This window comes from Danio aesculapii, chromosome 10 (genome assembly GCF_903798145.1).
Source record: "Danio aesculapii chromosome 10, fDanAes4.1, whole genome shotgun sequence".
Taxonomy (NCBI): domain Eukaryota; kingdom Metazoa; phylum Chordata; class Actinopteri; order Cypriniformes; family Danionidae; genus Danio; species Danio aesculapii.
The window spans coordinates 8,780,100-8,798,674 of NC_079444.1; the positions used below are offsets into that span (position 1 = coordinate 8,780,100).

At 35.2% G+C, this 18,575-nt stretch overlaps 1 protein-coding gene across 5 annotated transcripts in view; it reads left to right on the plus strand.

The window, feature by feature from the left end:
• The first annotated feature begins 2,576 nt into the window (after positions 1–2,576).
• Positions 2,577–18,575, plus strand: part of vldlr (very low density lipoprotein receptor) — a 52,088-nt gene continuing 36,089 nt past the window's right edge. For all 5 annotated transcript variants that reach the window (XM_056467072.1, XM_056467071.1, XM_056467074.1 and 2 more), the window contains exons 1-2: positions 2,577–2,916; positions 14,323–14,442. In XM_056467072.1, coding sequence (XP_056323047.1) covers positions 2,847–2,916; positions 14,323–14,442 — 190 coding nt within the window. In that variant the 5' untranslated portion in view covers positions 2,577–2,846. The remainder of the gene's footprint in view (positions 2,917–14,322; positions 14,443–18,575) is intronic.

The window sequence follows — 18,575 nt, forward strand, 5'->3', positions numbered from 1 at the left end:
CAATACAATCGTCACTTCCTGATAAACTAGCAGCAATTATAAAAAAGAAAAATTTAATTTGTTGTAGTAGAAAAAGCCACTGTGGGCCTTTTTTCTTATAAATGAAATTAATATAATAATATGATTCAGAAGATGAAGATAAAATGCAATGAATGTATGATGGCTTGTGGAGGTGTGAGACTGCTCTTTGTGAGATAATAATACTGAACCACTTTGAGGATGGACTTTAGCTGAGGGATTTTAGAATGACCAAAACAACATTTGAGATGTTTTACAATAGTAAATAGTTTCTTCATTTGTGTTCAACAGAAGAAAGAAACTCAGATAGGTTTGGAACAAGTGGAGGATGAGTAAATGATGACAGAATTTTCATTTTTGGGTGAACTATCCCTTTAATTCTTCACAGACTCTTGAGTGAGATGAAAAAGTAGGCACACACTGCATGGCTGCATGTTCATTTTAGAGTTGATTTTAAAATCTTGTTTACAAATCTCAGAATGGTTTGGCCTATATATCTTTATGAGCTCTTCAGTCTTCCAGCCAGGATCTATTATTTACTCCTAAGTCGAGGTTATAAGGGATAGTTCACCCCAAAATGACCTGATCTCAACAAGGGACTTAATATTAACAGAATTGCCTCTCAATTGATATTTTTTTCTTTTTGACTATTCTCTGTATACCCCAGAGATGGTTGTGTGTGAAAATATCAGTAGATCAGCAGTTTCTGAAACACTTAGAATAAACATGCTATCTTAAAAGACGCTTAAATCATTTGTCTTCTCCATTCTGATGCTCGCTTTGATCTACGGAAAAACATCTGGATCACTTCTTTAAGCCTATATACTAATATATATATGAATGAATATATATATATATATATATATATATATATATATATATATATATATATATATATATATATAGTGTCAAGCAGACTCTTGAGTGGGATGAAAAAGTAGGCACACACTGCATGGCTGCATGTTCATTTTAGAGTTGATTTTAAAATCTTGTTTACAAATCTCAGAATGGTTTGGCCTATATATCTTTATGAGCTCTTCAGTCTTCCAGCCAGGATCTATTATTTACTCCTAAGTCGAGGTTATAAGGGATAGTTCACCCCAAAATGACCTGATCTCAACAAGGGACTTAATATTAACAGAATTGCCTCTCAATTGATATTTTTTTCTTTTTGACTATTCTCTGTATACCCCAGAGATGGTTGTGTGTGAAAATATCAGTAGATCAGCAGTTTCTGAAACACTTAGAATAAACATGCTATCTTAAAAGACGCTTAAATCATTTGTCTTCTCCGTTCTGATACTCGCTTTGATCTACGGCAAAATATCTGGATCACTTCTTTAAGCCTATATACTGATATATATATGAATATATATATATATATATATATATATATATATATATATATATATATATATATATATATATATATATATAGTGTCAAGCAAAGTTTTGCTTGTATAGTGTTAAGCACCTAGATCTCTCTTTTAAATTAATATTTTCTATAGAATGCAATAAGATGTTTGTGTATATACAGTACATTAGATTAGCCAGAATAAAACGGGAACTAATATAAGATCATAAGGCAAAAATGGGTACACCCCAATGAATATGTTAGGGAACAAATATTAAATAAATTGTAATAAAATGGCAAATCAAGAGAACAATAATAAAAAAAAGTTAAAATTTTCATTAATTTATTCATTTTCTTTTTGGCTTAGTCCCTTTATTCATCAGGGGTCGCCACAGCGAAATGAACGGTCAACTAATCTAGCACATGTTTACAGTGGATGTCCTTCAAGCTGCTACCCAGTACTGGGAAACATCCATACACACTTACATTCACACACGTACACTACAACAAATTTATTTTATTCAATGCACCTATAGCGCATGAATTTGGACTGTGAGGGAAACCGGAACACTCAGAAGAAACACACGCCAACACGGAGAACACGCAAACTCCACACAGAAAAGCAAACTGACCCAGCAGGGACTCAAACCAGCGACCTTCTTGCTGTGAGTTCCTTTTACATACTTTTACATTATATTACAACAATAATAATTATTTATAACATGAAAAGTTACTTTAAATCAAACAGCTTCTTTATATTTTATTTAATATTAAGTCCGCTTCTTTATCTGCCAAATACACTAAATAGATTTTCCACAGTCATGTGAAACATCAAAATGATATTGATGAGCAACATTAGCAATCTTAACCCTTTTCAGGTTATTAAATTAAACTTCAAACCACAGGTCCAATCCCAAAGTGAACATACTAAATTTTATATTTGTTGTGTTTTGATGCTAATTAATAAGAATTCACATCTTTATAGACTAATTATCAAACTTAAAAGCTCCAAAATATTTGAGAACCAAAGATATAAAGCTCATTCCAAACTGATTGAAATCTACACAGACTAAACATCTGTATTTTAGTTTTAACGCCGTATAAGTAATTTTCAGACGCCACACAGAGACTGCGCTGAACATGCAAGCCAATGGAAAATGTGGCAAACAAAGGGTTAAGAGTGTGTAAATGACATGTTGAAGGAGAGAAAAAAACACGCCTGTGTTCAGCAGTAGCGCGGTTATTCGCTGCAGGTTCACGAGATCATTCAATCAGGACATGGATTGCGGTTTTATGACCGTTTGCCTTGCGTGGAGAGACTGACCGGGAAGCAGCCCCGATGAGATAAAAGCCCGCGGGTCGCGCTGGGGATTTTTTTCCCTCGTTTGTCCCACGAAGACATATCGGCGGTGTTACAATATCAGGGACGAGGCCACAGACAGACAGACAGCCCGGCGGTCAGCTCTAACGCGAAATGATCAGGTCTATGCTGGGGCTTCTTCTCCTCCTGCCAGTATGTCTTCAGCTGTGGGGATTTTCGCGCGGTGAGTGTTCTAAACGAGGATGGTAACAATGGTTGCCATGGGCAGATCATATATAGAACAATGCCGCGTTCTGTGGATACAGTGTTGCAATCTAAATCTTTCCTCAGAGGGGGGGGGGGGGGGGTTGTGCCGCCTGGTAATAAATGGCACATTTATATGAAAGGGAAAATAATTTAGCGTAGATGTTATGCCTGGAAAACCAAATGTTTGGCTGGCTTTATCGATCGCTTTATTTAAAATGCGTCTAAATGTATGGGGCCTTGAAAATGGGAACAATCATCCGTACATTGAACATTATGGAAGGTTTTATATCCTTACACTTATTCATTTGATTGCAGTGGTTTCCTTTTTATAATAAAAGTATGCGCGTTTTTAAATCTGCGCAATGTCTGCTTGTGTTTGATTGTTTATGCATATATTAATCGAGCAGTTCCATTAAGAATGAACATTTCTGTTATTAATTTGCAGTTTTTGTTTGTTGAATTTTCTCTAATCATCTCGCACGCTGTTCAGCTCGGTCCAGAAACGAGGCGTGTTTGGATGCGGTAATTAAGCAGGTGACTCCGCTTGGAGCGCGTGTGAAACGTGTATATGCGAGCCTTTATTCAAGCAGCGGTCCGCTTGGATTGTGCATTAGCTTTGGGGGAGATTAAGAATTGATATGTATGTCATACTGATGCAAGCAAACCTCCAAGCGATGCGTTATTATGACGCGTTCCTGCATTTAAAAAAAAAAAACAGGAGAGAAACGCAAAGGGGGCGTTCACGTAACGCGTTTTTGATTGATTGCTATCATATGCGAGCATTATGCGTGGGAACCATAAAGGAATTAATGATTCTGCTTCTTTTGAGCGGTTGGATGGATGAACGGATGGCTCTTTCCCTGTTTTCCCCATAAAAGAAAATGTGATGTTTATTTACTTGACACTCAAGATCTAAAGTGATGATTTTGTTTGCTTGCACTTCCTGCCTCCGATGATACATTTGTCATAAAACAGGTTCCAAAATAGTTTTGGCTATACATTTTTAGGTTCTTTAAAGAATTTCATTTCTTAGGATGATTTTATTATTATTATTTTTTATATAGATTTAGGGGTTAGTTCACCCAAAAAGGAAAATTGACATTTACTCTTGCTCCACTTCCCCAACCAGTTTGAGTTTTCTTCTGTTAAACGCAAAAGAAGATATTTTGAAGAAAGATAACCTCTAACCATTGATTTCTGTAGTGTATATATTGATATAAAATGTATAATGTTTGTGTGTTCAACAAAAGAAACATGAAGGTTTGTAACTACTTGAGTAAGAATAAATAGTGATTAAATTGTTTTTGGGTGAACTGTCACCTTTTAAAGAGCCGTCTATTTCATTGTGTGGCTAAGATTTTAATAAATTGATAAACATTTTTTTCACCTTTTGTGGATGCAAGTTATTTAGTAATCTTTAAAGGATTAATCAATACCAAACAAAAACCCTTTAAGTAAATAAAAATAATACAGTTTTGTGAACTGACTTTAACAGAACCTAAATAAATAGATTCATAATAGGTCATTGATTCAAAGAGACTACAAATGTTTACAGCAATTTAAACTGTCTGCGTATTATGAAAACTTGTTGTTGATGCACTGATTTAGCACTTGTATGTACAACATAAAGCAACAGTTCTATGAAGTAAAAAGGATTGTGTGTGTGTGTGTGTGTGTGTGTGTGTGTGTGTGTGTGTGTGTGTGTGTGTGTGGTCAACAACTACTTGAGTAAAAATAAAAAGGGAGTATATTTGTTTTTGGATTACCCATCCCTTTTAAAGGGCCATCTGTTTTACTTTATGGCTAACATTTTTAATAATTTGATAAATTTTTCACTATGAAGAATCTTTTGTGGATGCAAGTGATATTCATTCATTCATTCATTCATTCATTCATTCATTCATTTTCAGCTTAGTCCCTTTATTAATCCGGGGTCGCCACAGCTTAATGAACCGCCAATTCATCCAGAATTAGTTTTTTATGCAGCGGATGCCCTTCCAGCCGCAACACATTCACACACACATACACTACGGACAATTTAGCCAACCCAATTCACCTGTACTGCATGTCTACTGTGCCACTGCAAGTGATATTTAATTTTTAAAAGATCCATCAATACCAAGCAAGAAAGACCTTTTTAAGTGAATAAAATCGAGTTTTGTGAACTGTGACTTTAAAATAACCTAAATAAATAGATTCATAATAGTTCATTAATTTTAAAGACACTACAACTGTTTAAACTGTCTGCGTATTATGAAAGACTGCTGGAGATGCACTGATTTTGCACTTATATGTACAATATAAAGCATCAGTTCTCTGGAATAAAAAGGATGGTTCACCCAATACTGAAAATGCTGACATAATTTACTCCTCATTCATTTCCAATCCTGTTTGAGTTTATTTTTTTCTGTTTAACACAACAGATATTTTGAAGAAAGCTGAAAACCTTTAACCATTGCCTTCTGTAGTATTTGATTTTCCTACTGTGGATAATAATGGTTACAGATTTTCAGCTTTCTTCAAAAATATATAATGTTTTTATTCAACTAAAAAAACTCAAAGGTTTGGAACTACTTGAGTTAGAATAAATGAGTACATTTTTGTTTTTGAGTGAACAATCCCTTTTAAAGAGCCATCGGTTTCATTTTAATAATTTGCTAAGCATTTTTTTCACTATGGAGAAGCATTTGTTGATGCAAGTGATTTGTAATTCTTAACGGATCCATCAATACCAAACAAAAAAGACCCTTTATTTTCTAGATATAGTAAAATATAGTTGTGGGAACTAGAAAATTAACAGAAACAAACAAAAAAATATCTGACATGATTTACTCATCCTTCATTTCCAATCCTGTTTGAGTTTTATTTTTTCTGTTGAACACAAAAGATATTTTGAAGAAAGCTGTAACCATTGACTTACATGGTGAAGTGTCACCAGGACTTTTAATTCTTAGAGTTTAATTTGTATCGTATATTAATGTTCAATTTTATCTAATTTATGCATTCACTTGTGTTTTAAATTTTTTTTTTTTATTTTATTATTATTTTTTTTTGTATGAAATGTTTATGCCATGAAAGTTGCTGTTGTAGCTGACATGGTATTAAATAAAATATATATGTGATACGACTTCCATGGTATTTGTTGTTGTTGTTTTTTCTACAATGAATGCCACTGGTTACAGGTTTTCTACTTTATTTTCTTTTGTGTGAACTATCCCTTTAATTTGAGTACTTTTTTATTGAGTCATTGTAGGTCAACAAAATTTTGGACATTGATCACACTGCTCATAATTTACCCAGGATTAACAGTTAATCCTGGTTATTCATGAAATGACGTTTCACACTACAGTCCTAAACCAGAGTTGAAATTTTTGAGTCATTGGAGGATTGCATAATTGATTGTGCACCTAAAGAACACAATCTTTTTATATAAATGTTTCATGTTAAGAAGCCTCCCAGCAGACATGCGTTATAAGGCAATAATATTAGGTTAGATTTAAGTTGCCTGCATCTAAGGACAATTTTATTTTGACATCCAATTATGATGTTGATATTTTGTTGATTTTTTTGGGTTGTGTTGGAAAGTGACCAAAATCAAAGGTCGAGCCAACATCTTAAACCAACGTCATATTGACGTCTAATACTGATATTTACTCTTTAAGTATGGCAACCAAAATCTAACGTCTGATAGACATATAGTCATATTGGTAACATCCACACAATGTCAAGCTGTAACCTCATTAGACGTTGATTTCACCAACACTTTCCTGTGAATTTGTAACTGTTTTGGGGTATTGGTAGCTTATTTATGATCTAATGTGTACAGTATATATTCATATGAATTTATTCTGACTACAGCATGTTTAGGTTAGGGTAGACTTTGGTCTCAATTTCTTTTTATGAAATTCCCCCCCCCCCCCCCCCCCCCCCCCCCCCCCAAAAAAAAAGAAATTTAGTGAAATTACCACCTTGCAAGAGAAGTTCTCTGTCATACGATTCATTTTCAGTTTATAAATTCGACCGCATTTTTTTTTATTTATTTTTTTTTATTTATTTTTTTTTATTTTGTAATTCACAATCTTATTTATTGGACAATCTAATAACCGTGTCAAATATAGGTGACTGGTTGAAGTTTTTGTAATTTTCACAGTCTAGCCTTTACACTTGCATAATGGCAGATTGGGGAGGCTGTGGCTTAGTCGTAGTTTAGGGTTGGAAAGGATGTTGGCTAAAACCCATAAAGTGCAGTTTTATTTTTAACTATTTTGTTTTCGTCTATGCTTTTAATATTTTTTTGTTTATTTATATCTTGTATACCTTGCAGTAAATGTATTGCAGAAAAACAAAATCCGTTTTTTTTTTTTTTTTTTTTTTTTCCCCCAATATCATTCAGCCCTACCAACCATCATTACAATTAAGGTGCACATATCAGTTTATAAATTCCATGGGAATTAAACCCTTGATCTTAGTTTGCCATGCTCTACAGTTTAAACAGGAAAGTCTCGTCACTGTTGTGACAGTGAGCAAGGCCTCCGCTCACTTGTAACGAGTTGCTGTCAATTTCCTTGCATGAAAGTGTTTGCTAAATTACATATTAGTTGTAATTAATACCACTAGTGTAATTGAGAAAGATAAATGAGTTTTATCTGAAGTACTGCTCGTGTTTCTCAAGGGAAGGTGAAATGCTGATATGATGGTTTAGTTTTGGGATTTAAGGTCACTGCTGAAGTGGTCCTTCTGCAGTGCTTTAGATGAAGGCCTCTGCATTCTCAGCATCTGTCAGTGATGAAGCAAACATTAAATATTCTGATGAATCAGAGCTTCTGAAGTCTTGTGGTAAATGTTTTACTTGCAGAGATATGAAATAATAAAGCTTGACAAGTGCACTCTTTTAGTAGGCTCAAATATTGCAAGACGTCTTCACCTCTTAAAAGAGGTGCCTTGGAAATGTTTTTTTTTTTGTGAGTAATGTTTACTATGTGAGTGCAGCATTTATTTATTTATTAATTTTTTTACCTAAGAATTACTTGACAAGTGATTTGCATAATGCACACTTTGAATTAATTGGTAGCTTTTTTATTATTATTTGGCAGATGTTTTTGTATTTGTATAAACAGGGTTGGCAATGTTTTCGTTTGTTGTTAATAAATACCAGTAAATGAATTGGAATATGTATCAATAACTAAAAGATTGTATTTGACAGTGTTGTTTGTATGTTTTTGTACAATGAATGTTTATTTAGAAACCAATATGATTGCATATTATATATTGTATATTTAGTATAGGTTTTGCCGTGAATATAGCCACAGCTGCTAATATGGCATTAAAAAAGTAAGAATAAATAAATAAACATACCAATGATAAATCAATACTTTTTAAAATATACTGGTGCCTAAACTTATACTTTAGAAAAAGATCCACAAAATGTTTGATTTTAAAAATGCCTTTTGATTTATGAGAAAGTATAAGATCGGACCATATATCTAAAGTTTAGTGCATATGCTGATAGAGCTGTGGTGAAAAAATGCTTGCAAAATCAATTCCTCATTGATTCTTAGCTTTCAAAATCAATCGCTATTCTCTCTTGAATCAATTCTGAGCTTAATTTTTACCAGCAGATGGTGCTGTATAATTAAACGCATAGTCATTAAACTTGGGAAAGGTTTAAGTGAATTACAAAAGTGTTGATAGTGGGCTATTTACATATATTCTCTTGACATAAAAGCCAACTTTCATAAATCACTTTAATACCAGCACTTATTGGTTTATGGTGCCATCTGCTGTTTAAACTAGCCTAGAGCGCCATCTTTTTTTAAAAGGCAAGCATAGTGATCCAAAAACTAGCCCAGAGCATCATCTGCTGTTAACTAGCTCAGATTGCCATCTGATGTTTAAAAACTAGTCTAGTGCACCATTTGCTGTTAAAACTAGCCTAAAATGTCATCTGCTGTTAAAATAAAAAGAAAACTAACCTAGAGCGTCATCTGCTTTTTAAAACCACCTAGAGTGCCATATGCTATTTAAAAACTATCCTACTAGCCTACAGTGTCATCTGCTATTAAAAAACTAACCTAGAGCGTCATTTGCTGCTAAAACTAGCCTAGAGCATCATCTGCTGTAAAAACGCTCTGAGCATTATCTGCCATTTTAAAATGAGCCCAGAGCATATTCTGTCATTTTAAAACGAGCCGAGCTTCATCTGCTGTTGAAACTAGCCTAGAGCACCATCTGCTGTTGAAACTAGCCCAGATCATCTTCTGCCATTTTTTTTTAAATTGAGCCAAGCTTCATCTGCTATTGAAACTAGCCTAGAGCGCCATCTGCCGTTAAAACTACCCTAGTAGCGTCATCTGCTGCTAAAACTAGCTTCGTAACGTCATCTGCGGTTAAAACAAGCCCAGAACGTCATCTGTTTAAAACTAGCCCAGAGCGTCATCTGGGGCCCGTTTCAGAAAGGAGGTTAACTGAAAACTGAGTATTTTAACCCTGGAATTAGAGAAGTTCTGTATTTTTCGTTTCAAAATGGCAGGTTTGTTAAACTCGAAAGCAGGGTAAGTCAAGCCTGTTTCTGAAAGAGAGATAACTTTAACTTGGTCAGGAGCAGGTTTTATTCCCTAAACTCTGAGTTTCTGTTGGTCTCCTCCCCTTTTTAATGACCAAGCAGTATTTCTCGCCTTAGCCTTACGTTTCCACCCACCTATTTTAATGCTCATTTTGGAGATGCGCATAAAAATCCCAGCGTCAAAAAGCCCAGAGCGTCAACTGCTGTTTAAAACAAGCCCAGAGCGTCAACTGCGGTTTAAAACAAGCCCAGAGCGTCAACTGCGGGTTAAAACAAGCCCAGAGCGTCAACTGCGGTTTAAAACAAGCCCAGAGCGTCAACTGCGGTTTAAAACAAGCCCAGAGCGTCAACTGCGGTTTAAAACAAGCCCAGAGCGTCAACTGCGGTTTAAAACAAGCCCAGAGCGTCAACTGCGGTTTAAAACAAGCCCAGAGCGTCAACTGCGGTTTAAAACAAGCCCAGAGCGTCAACTGCGGTTTAAAACAAGCCCAGAGCGTCAACTGCGGTTTAAAACAAGCCCAGAGCGTCAACTGCGGTTCAAAACAAGCCCAGAGCGTCAACTGCGGTTCAAAACAAGCCCAGAGCGTCAACTGCGGTTCAAAACAAGCCCAGAGCGTCAACTGCGGTTCAAAACAAGCCCAGAGCGTCAACTGCGGTTCAAAACAAGCCCAGAGCGTCAACTGCGGTTCAAAACAAGCCCAGAGCGTCAACTGCGGTTTAAAACAAGCCCAGAGCGTCAACTGCGGTTCAAAACAAGCCCAGAGCGTCAACTGCGGTTTAAAACTAGCCCAGAGCATCATCTGCCTTTGAAACTAGTCCAGAGCATCATCTGCTGTTTGTAAACTAGTCTAGAACTAGCCTAGAGCACTGTCTGCTGTTTAAAAACTAGTCCGGTGCGTCACTTGCTGTAAAAACTAGCCTATAATGCCATCTGCTGTTTAAAAAAAAAAAAAAAAAAAAAACAAGCCTAAAATAATAATAACAGAGCGTCATCTGCTGTTAAAACAACCTAGAGAGCCATCTGGTATTAAAAAAAACTCGCATGGAGCAGCATTGACTGTTAAAACTAGCCTAGAGCGTCCTCTGCTGTAAAGACAAAAAAGTTGCATAGAATGCCATCTTCTGTTAAACTAACCTAGAGCCCCTTCTGCTGTTTGGAAAAAGAAAAAAAAAACTATCATAGAGAGATCGTTGTCTGCTGTTAAAGCTAGCCTAGAGTGCCATCTGGTGCTAGAAACTTGCCTAGAGCACCATCTGCTGTTAAACATTAATCTCAGAATCAGTTCCAGAGAGAATAGTGACGCATTTTGAAAGTCTCCGAATCAATGCAGAAATAAAGATGAGTTGATTTCTTCAGTAGTTATGTCCTCAATTCTGGCTTTGAAAAACTCTTGTGAACCAAAAAAGTTGTGCAAAAAATTACTCCAAGAACAAATGTAAGTTGCTCGTAAATCGTATGCACAGAAAAATGAAAAAAAAAAAAAAATGCTGTGAGCATATACTTTTATCGTGTTAACATTTCTTTTTTGATACATTGTGCAGCTTTATTACACATGATATCATTGTGAAGAAACTAATGTAGTGTTTCTGCGTGTGTGTGTTTGTGTGCACTGGTTTGGGTGGTATATGAGGACAGATTTGTGTAAGGACATGAATATGACCTAGGTATTAAAACTTCAAGGTGGTTTATGAGGACTTGGTCGTTGTCCTGTCTGTATTAAGCTAGTATAAATATAACTGTGAATATTTTTAAAGCAATATTTAGTTTATAGAACGTGTTTTGACTATTACTTATTTAAAAATGCAGGTTTCCAATCCTTTATTTTCTGTGCCTCAGATTATTGTTAATTTAGTAAAAGTATGATTTCTGACTGGGTTCTATACGTTTTGATAACCAACCTTAAGTTTAAACTGCTAAAAATTATTCTTAAGTCTTGAATTGTAAAAAGATTCTTGTATTTTTAAACCAAAGAATATATGGTCTATGGTTATTGCTTTTACAAAGCCATAGTTCTATAAACTGTGCATTCAGCATTACACCGATGGGAAGTGAGTAATGTCATACAGAGTTGTTTTCCTAAATCCCAGTGTTACACAGCTGGTGATATGGTTCTCAAATGCCATCGAGTTCAGGAACAGCTGTCTTACATGTGCACAGCTTGTAAGACAAGTGTAAGGCTGGAAACCTAAAGGCCACAGCTAGTCTAGAGACCTCTACCAATTCAATTTTTCATTTTGAGTAAGTTGGAGTGGTGTAGATTTAATTAGCATTGACAATGTTCCTGTCCCGGTAGGGGATAGATCTTCCACTGAATGGAGGGAATGACATACAAGCGGCTGACTTTGGGTAATGTCAGATGTCAAAAGGGGGAAGTGGTGCTCATGAAGTGACCGCATTGTTTTAAAGGACATCTGTGCCGTCTCTCATTCAAATGACATGCACACCATGTCATTCAGACATTTACAGTTGTATTATGGGATTGGTGGTGTTGGTGGTGTTATTTAGCGGTTTGAAAATAATTTGTATTAGAGCTGGAAAGAAGAAATAAGATATATTTAAAGGCCATTAGTTTTTCCAAAAAAGTATTAATGGCAGTTTTTCCTTTAGTGTGCCCGTCGGTCTATTATTCATACCAATTTGTAGCTTTTTGGTGGGCATTTAGTCAGATCTTCCTCAGAGCATTATAAATATGCTTGTATGTTTGGGTCTCTGATCAAACTATAATCATATTGCATTAAATATTTGGGTTTGCTAGCTATCAAAATGTTTTGGTTGTTGGTCATGACATTTTTTTTTTTTTATAACATGTCAATGCTGAGAGTCTCATGTCTTCAAACTGATTGCATGAACTCTTGCAATTTCAACTTGGGATTTATACACAAATTAGCAAGAATGTTCATTACCTGGCTCAGTTTGGCCATGTTATTTACAAAGAATGTGCACGCGTTGCATATTAATAAAAAAAAAGTTTTAACACAATATGGTGTAATAGTCCCGCCTTCTACATAAAATCGTCTAATTATCAATGAGTAAATTAAAATGGCAGAAATGGCTTTAAGTGGACTTAAAATGGCAGATGCATTGATGGGATTAAAGGCTCAAATTTTTATTTTTTCAGCATGTGATCCAATCGAATGTTTAGTAGGGGGTGGCACTTTTTGTGCATCATTCCCTTGTACAAACTAATGGCAAGAGGGGTGCGATTAGGAATATCGTGGCTAAAGCTATCAAACTGACGTCATCAGAGAAGGACTGCCACTCCAAATGCAGGAGCAAATGGACATACTTTGTTTGTAGATTACCAAAACATTTTTTTCTGTGGATTATTCGATTAAATATTCACGTAAAGCGTAGCAATGTTCGCTAGCAAAATTAAACCTTTGTAACAATTATCATTACTACTACATAGGCATGGGCCAAAATAAGATTCTGAGGGTATGATAACCTTGGATAAAAAGATCACCGTTTCACTGACCACGGTATTATGATTACTGCTCTAACATATATTCTTTTTAAATGTCTGGGTAAAAAACAAAAAAAATTTTCCCTTTTGGATACAAATTTTAATTTGAGAATATTTAAAATCTTTTGGAAGAGTAAACGTGTCGGGCTAAATGAATCCTTGACTTCTGTCTTTTGTTTCAAAAACAGATTTTTTTTACGATTTTTAAAAGAGCATCTTTAGATATCTTTTGTGCTGAAGATGCTGCTGTCCTAAACAAAAAAAAAAAAACTTAAATAAAATCGTACACACCTTAGGAACGGTAAAGCAGAAAATTTTGACTATTTTAAAACCTTGACTTTTCCAAACCATGGTATACCTTGAAAACGGTTATCGCAATTACTACTACTACTGGCAGATTTAAATATTCAAGCAAGGCAGGATAAGTAGGGATGTTAATGTGTTGTCTATGATGGATATATCATTGATTACATTACAAACAAAACATGCCATGGTGCGCTTTAAGGCAGGGTGAACACTTGTTTGTTTTTAATGTCGATGTGCTTCAGCAACTGGAGAAAATATTCTGGAAAGACTTCCAGAAGTTTTGTTTCTTTGTGCTAGAATCATTTTTTTTGTGTGTTTTATAGTATTTAATGTCCTGATTTTAAAAATAAAACTATTTTGAGTAAATTTAAGTAGTTTGAAACTGACTTTTTTCCTATAAAGTTCATTTCAGCTGTTAAACCGTTTTAAACTTTCAATTGGTCCATGGTGAATTATAATAAGTAGGTGCAGCTTTGAAGCTCCACCCTCTTCCTGTTAAGTTTAAAGTCCCCAAGAAATCAAAACTAACCAAATGATTTTGTTAGCTCAGATTTCTAGTCTTGTGGTGAATAATTCATTGGTGTATGTCATTTGAGAAAACAAAAATAGTTAAAAATAGCCCTTCTAATATTTAATTGAAATCTGAAAATGCACTTCCTGATGTTTTCAGTTAGTTTATCAGATTATGTGATTTTTGAGGTAATGGGCATGGCTAATGCTGCTCAAACTGTTTTGAAAACTAACAGAACTGGTGAGCAGTAGGAGTCTGTTAGGTTGTAATAACTTTTCCAAAACTCCTTTCCCAATCTTTCTGAATGAAATGCCTACTTTACTACTAGAAACAATCCATGCCCACTACTGGAAAAACAAGCCATGCCCACTGTTTGCTCATTTAAAATTCCGTTTCTCTAGGAACTGCGTCACAATGCCACAAAAATAACAATCACAGCTTCTGGTTCACGATATTAAACGATATATAGAATGACCCCAAATTCAATATGATATGCAAGTCCTTATCAGACTGACCGATGGCGCCTCTTTCTTCCTCCAGGCTCCCGAGCAGAATGTGAGCAGTCTCAGTTCCAGTGTGGAAATGGCAGGTGTATCCCATCTGTGTGGCAATGTGATGGGGACATGGACTGTTCGGATGGCAGCGACGAGACGTCCTGCGGTGAGTTTATCTGAAACTACTACATTTGGTCAGTCATTCACCAATTTCTCATATTTATTATATTTTAGAACAGAGACTAAAAACGCCAGGCTGTCATGCTTGTTTACTTTTTATATATTTCAAAAATAAAACAAAAACTGGCACATATATTTTTTCATAAAGAATATAAATTAAAATAATTAAAAAAAATTTAAGTGAACGAAGATTCCTTATTTTTTTTTGCTGGGTTTCCAGTGTCCTTGAGTGCCTCCTGAGGTAAACCTGGAAAAAAATTATGAATGAAATTTGTCACTTTTGGTGTTTACCTCAGCTGTTTTTTCTTATCTTGCTGTTTTGCTGCCTCGCGTTGGATTTTGGGAAATGTTTTTTCAATTCTGGTTAAATGCTTAAAATCAGTATGTATTGTGGGTAAAATGTAATCAATGTTTTGTAGGGAAGGCAGTGTTCAGTCAGGTTGTGTCCCAACTCCCCAAATATTCTATTGTTAAATTGTATTTGAGAATTGATTAGTCTCAAATCGTAGTTTTCCAAAGTTACCTACTGTAATTGGTCTTCTGTCCACACAAGAAATTCGATGTTCAGATATGCCAGCTACACACTCTTAATGAATCGCTATTACTAGCCCCTTTCACACATACAGACCTTTACGGAAAATTACCGGTGGTTTTCTGTAAAGGTCTGTATGTGTGAACAGGCCCTTTTTGAAAATACAGGTAAATTTGTTCCCGTAATTTCCTGGAAAGAGAATTTGTAACATTACCTGTAATTTCAGTATGCTGCTCTTTGTGAACGCAGAGGGAAAATTGCCAGAAAGAGCGCGTTCAGGCTTAGAACGTGCTGACGCAAGATGTCTACTTTAGCCAATCAGATCATTCAGACGCATTGACATCCGCGCTGTTTATGAAAAACAAAAGCCTTTAAATATTTGTCCAGACACAATTAGTTTCTAGATGTTGGTCAGATAACGTTTCTATGTTCCTTCTTAATGCCAACTCTGTAATTAAGGTAAATATACCTTTTTTTTTTTTTTTTTTTTGTACTAATTTACCTGTAAAGCCGTTCTAGATATTTACCGGTATCACTGTGTGGAAGGGGCTATTGTCCACAACACGTTGTGTATTATCTGTGAATTTGATCAAAAATAAAAAGGTTCAAAGCTTTAACCGTCAGTCTGCCTTGTTTTAGTTTTAGAGAGTTGGTAAATGATTTGAATGATATGTAAACCTGCTTTTATTTTTTTAATGTTGTGTAATTTCATTTGCAACAACATTTTGAAGGTTTGTGAAGACTTATTTGGTCATTTAACACTTGAATGCACAATTTTGCAAACGCATGGAGATTTCATTTTCATTTTCAAAGCAATGAACAATTATGCAAACTACGTTATGTCAGTTCTAAAATGGGCTTTGTGACATTCTCTTATCAAAGTCTCCTGGTTCCATTTTTATCTTATTTTAGAGAAATTAATACTGCCAATTGTCACAACTTTTAAAGGGATTTTTTTTTCCTCATTTGTAAGGTTTGCGTAGTTTCTGCACTGTGCCTTTTCACTTTTCTGGGTTTCTAAGCACCAGAAATCATCATAGTCGGGTAAACTTAGAACGCGGTGAATAGGAGAGCACAACAAATAATATTTTTGCATTCGTATTTACTCCTATGAGGGGGGAATAAACCTCAATGATGATGTTATCAAGACATTCAGAAAAAAGGGGGTAAAAATTGTATAAAACATAACTGTTGCCAGAAGCGAGAACAACCACAATTTACTGTCCCACACATAGAGACTGCATTAGAAACGCCTGTTATAAGCAGTAATTTTTTTATTTTTTTTTTTTGTGATTTGATGCAAATATTACATGATGGAAAAAAAAATAAAAAAATGACAGCTTTTATAAATGTACAGGCATCTTAAAAGAATTATGCTTAGATACTGATGTCTTTATAGATGTTACATGTCTTAAATCCATAGGACCATAGAGTTCTCCAGTTTCGGGTATCTAGACCGCAGCTCTGCACAAGAAGTTTGGTCCGAGGAGAAATGTTCATGCCCAACTGAGCCTTTTTTCCTGAACTTTCGTCAATTGGTGAAGTTTGTTCCTTGCCACTGTCCCCACTGGCTTGCTTGGTTTGGGACTTGTGGAGCTGCGCATCCATGGATTTGCTCTTTGGTGTTAGGACTTTTGGCAGTGAAATTTTAAACCACACTATACTGAAATTCAACTCTGAACTGGATTGACAGTTTCAATTTATTAGAACTTCTATGTGAAGCTGCTTTGACACAATCTACATATGAAATATGAGAGCACAACAAATGAGATTTTTGCATTCGTATTTGCTCCTATGAGGGGAAAACCTCAATGATGGTGTTATCAAGAAGGGGGTAAAATTGTATAAAACTTTTAACTTTAGCCAGAAGAGAGAACAACCACAATTTACTGTCCCACACATATAACAGGCATTTCTAATGCAGTCTCCAAGCGGTCATTTGTTTTTGTTTTATTATTATTATTATTATTATTATTATTATTATTATTATTATTATTATTATTATAATTTTTTTTTTTTTTGATGCAAAGATGACCTAATAAAAATGAGAGCTTTTATAAATGTACATGCGTTAAAATTAAAAACTTAAGGATTTTAGATGCTGATGACTGTTACATGTCTAAAAAGAGTCCATAAAACTCCACGTCTCCATGATGGACCGCATTCTCCAGCCTCCAGTGCCTAGACTGCAGCTCTGCACAAGAAGTTTGGCCAGAGAAGAAATGGTCGTGCCTGATTGAGCGGAGTTTCTCTAGAGGTTTTTTTTTCCTTCACTTTTGTCAATTGGTTCCTTGCCACTAGCTTGCTTGGTTTGGGACTTGTGGATCTGCGCATCGATGGATTTGCTCTTCACTGTTTGGACATAGCTGTGAAAACTAAACCACGCTGAACTGATCTAAAGTGAACTTCAACTCTGAAAGCTGGACAGTTTCAATTTACTAGACATATATTTACAAGTGCTATAGAAATAAATAAACATGAACAGTTTGTTACAAGACAAAATAGTAAGTATCAAAGCTTGCATACGTGTAGTGTATATACTTTTTTTTTTTTTTTTTTTTTTTCTTTTTTTCTTCCCAAAACAAAAGGAAAAAGGGTAGGAAAAAGAAATACAAGTAGACAAATTGGAATGAACATCAGCATTCAGACACTACTAGAAAATGGTGGACACCCAATTCAGTACATTTGTATACACCGTAATAGACTGGAGCCTTTTCAGACGCCGCTTCTGTGTGCATTGGTGTGTATGAAAACTCCATAACTCGAGTGTTGCATCAGCTCTCCAGCACATCTGTCATTGTTCTAACATGTAGGTGTGATTGTATTGACGCTTGCCAGAATGGCCACACCTGCGTACTAGTGTAATGCCAACATGAGAATTAAATTTTTTTTTTTGCCTGATCCACATATTTGAACTCCGCTTGTTGTTCAGAGCTGATGTAACTCTTGGGTAATCTGTCATTATGGGTGCATAAAGTGACCATGCACAGACAAATTCAAATTTTGATGAGCTACAGATGCTTGTTTGATACTCATCCTTATGTCTGCATGCTCTGTGGTTTTTAAGTGTAAAGCTTTTCCCAGAAGCACAGTCCAATGCTCGAACATGCGCTAACTAGGTCATTTATGCGAGGGAAATTACAGATGGATGCTGGCACAGATATGATGAGCCGGAGTCTTTTTTTGGATCCTGGCGTTCTCATTTACGCCTCTTCACCTTTTACTCGGGGCCGTTCCCTTTTGTGAATACTGTGGCTTATAAATATAGAATAACAATAGTGAAATGCAAACTCTGGTAAAATATCCTGCAGTTACATCACTGATGTCATTTATAATGGATTGTTGTATGTGTTGTCTTATTGAATATCAAGATTCACATTGCGGAAGTAAAGGATAATTGTGGCGTTCCTTCTATTTTACTTGAAATTTTAAAGTAGATATTGTAAAATCGCACTAACTTTTCCTTTACTGCATGTATTTAAGCAAATATTAAAGTAAAAAATAAGAATTACATTTGATTAAGTGTTTTAATTTTTAAATATTTAAATTGGTTATTCATATGATGCAAAGATGAAATTGTAGCAGCC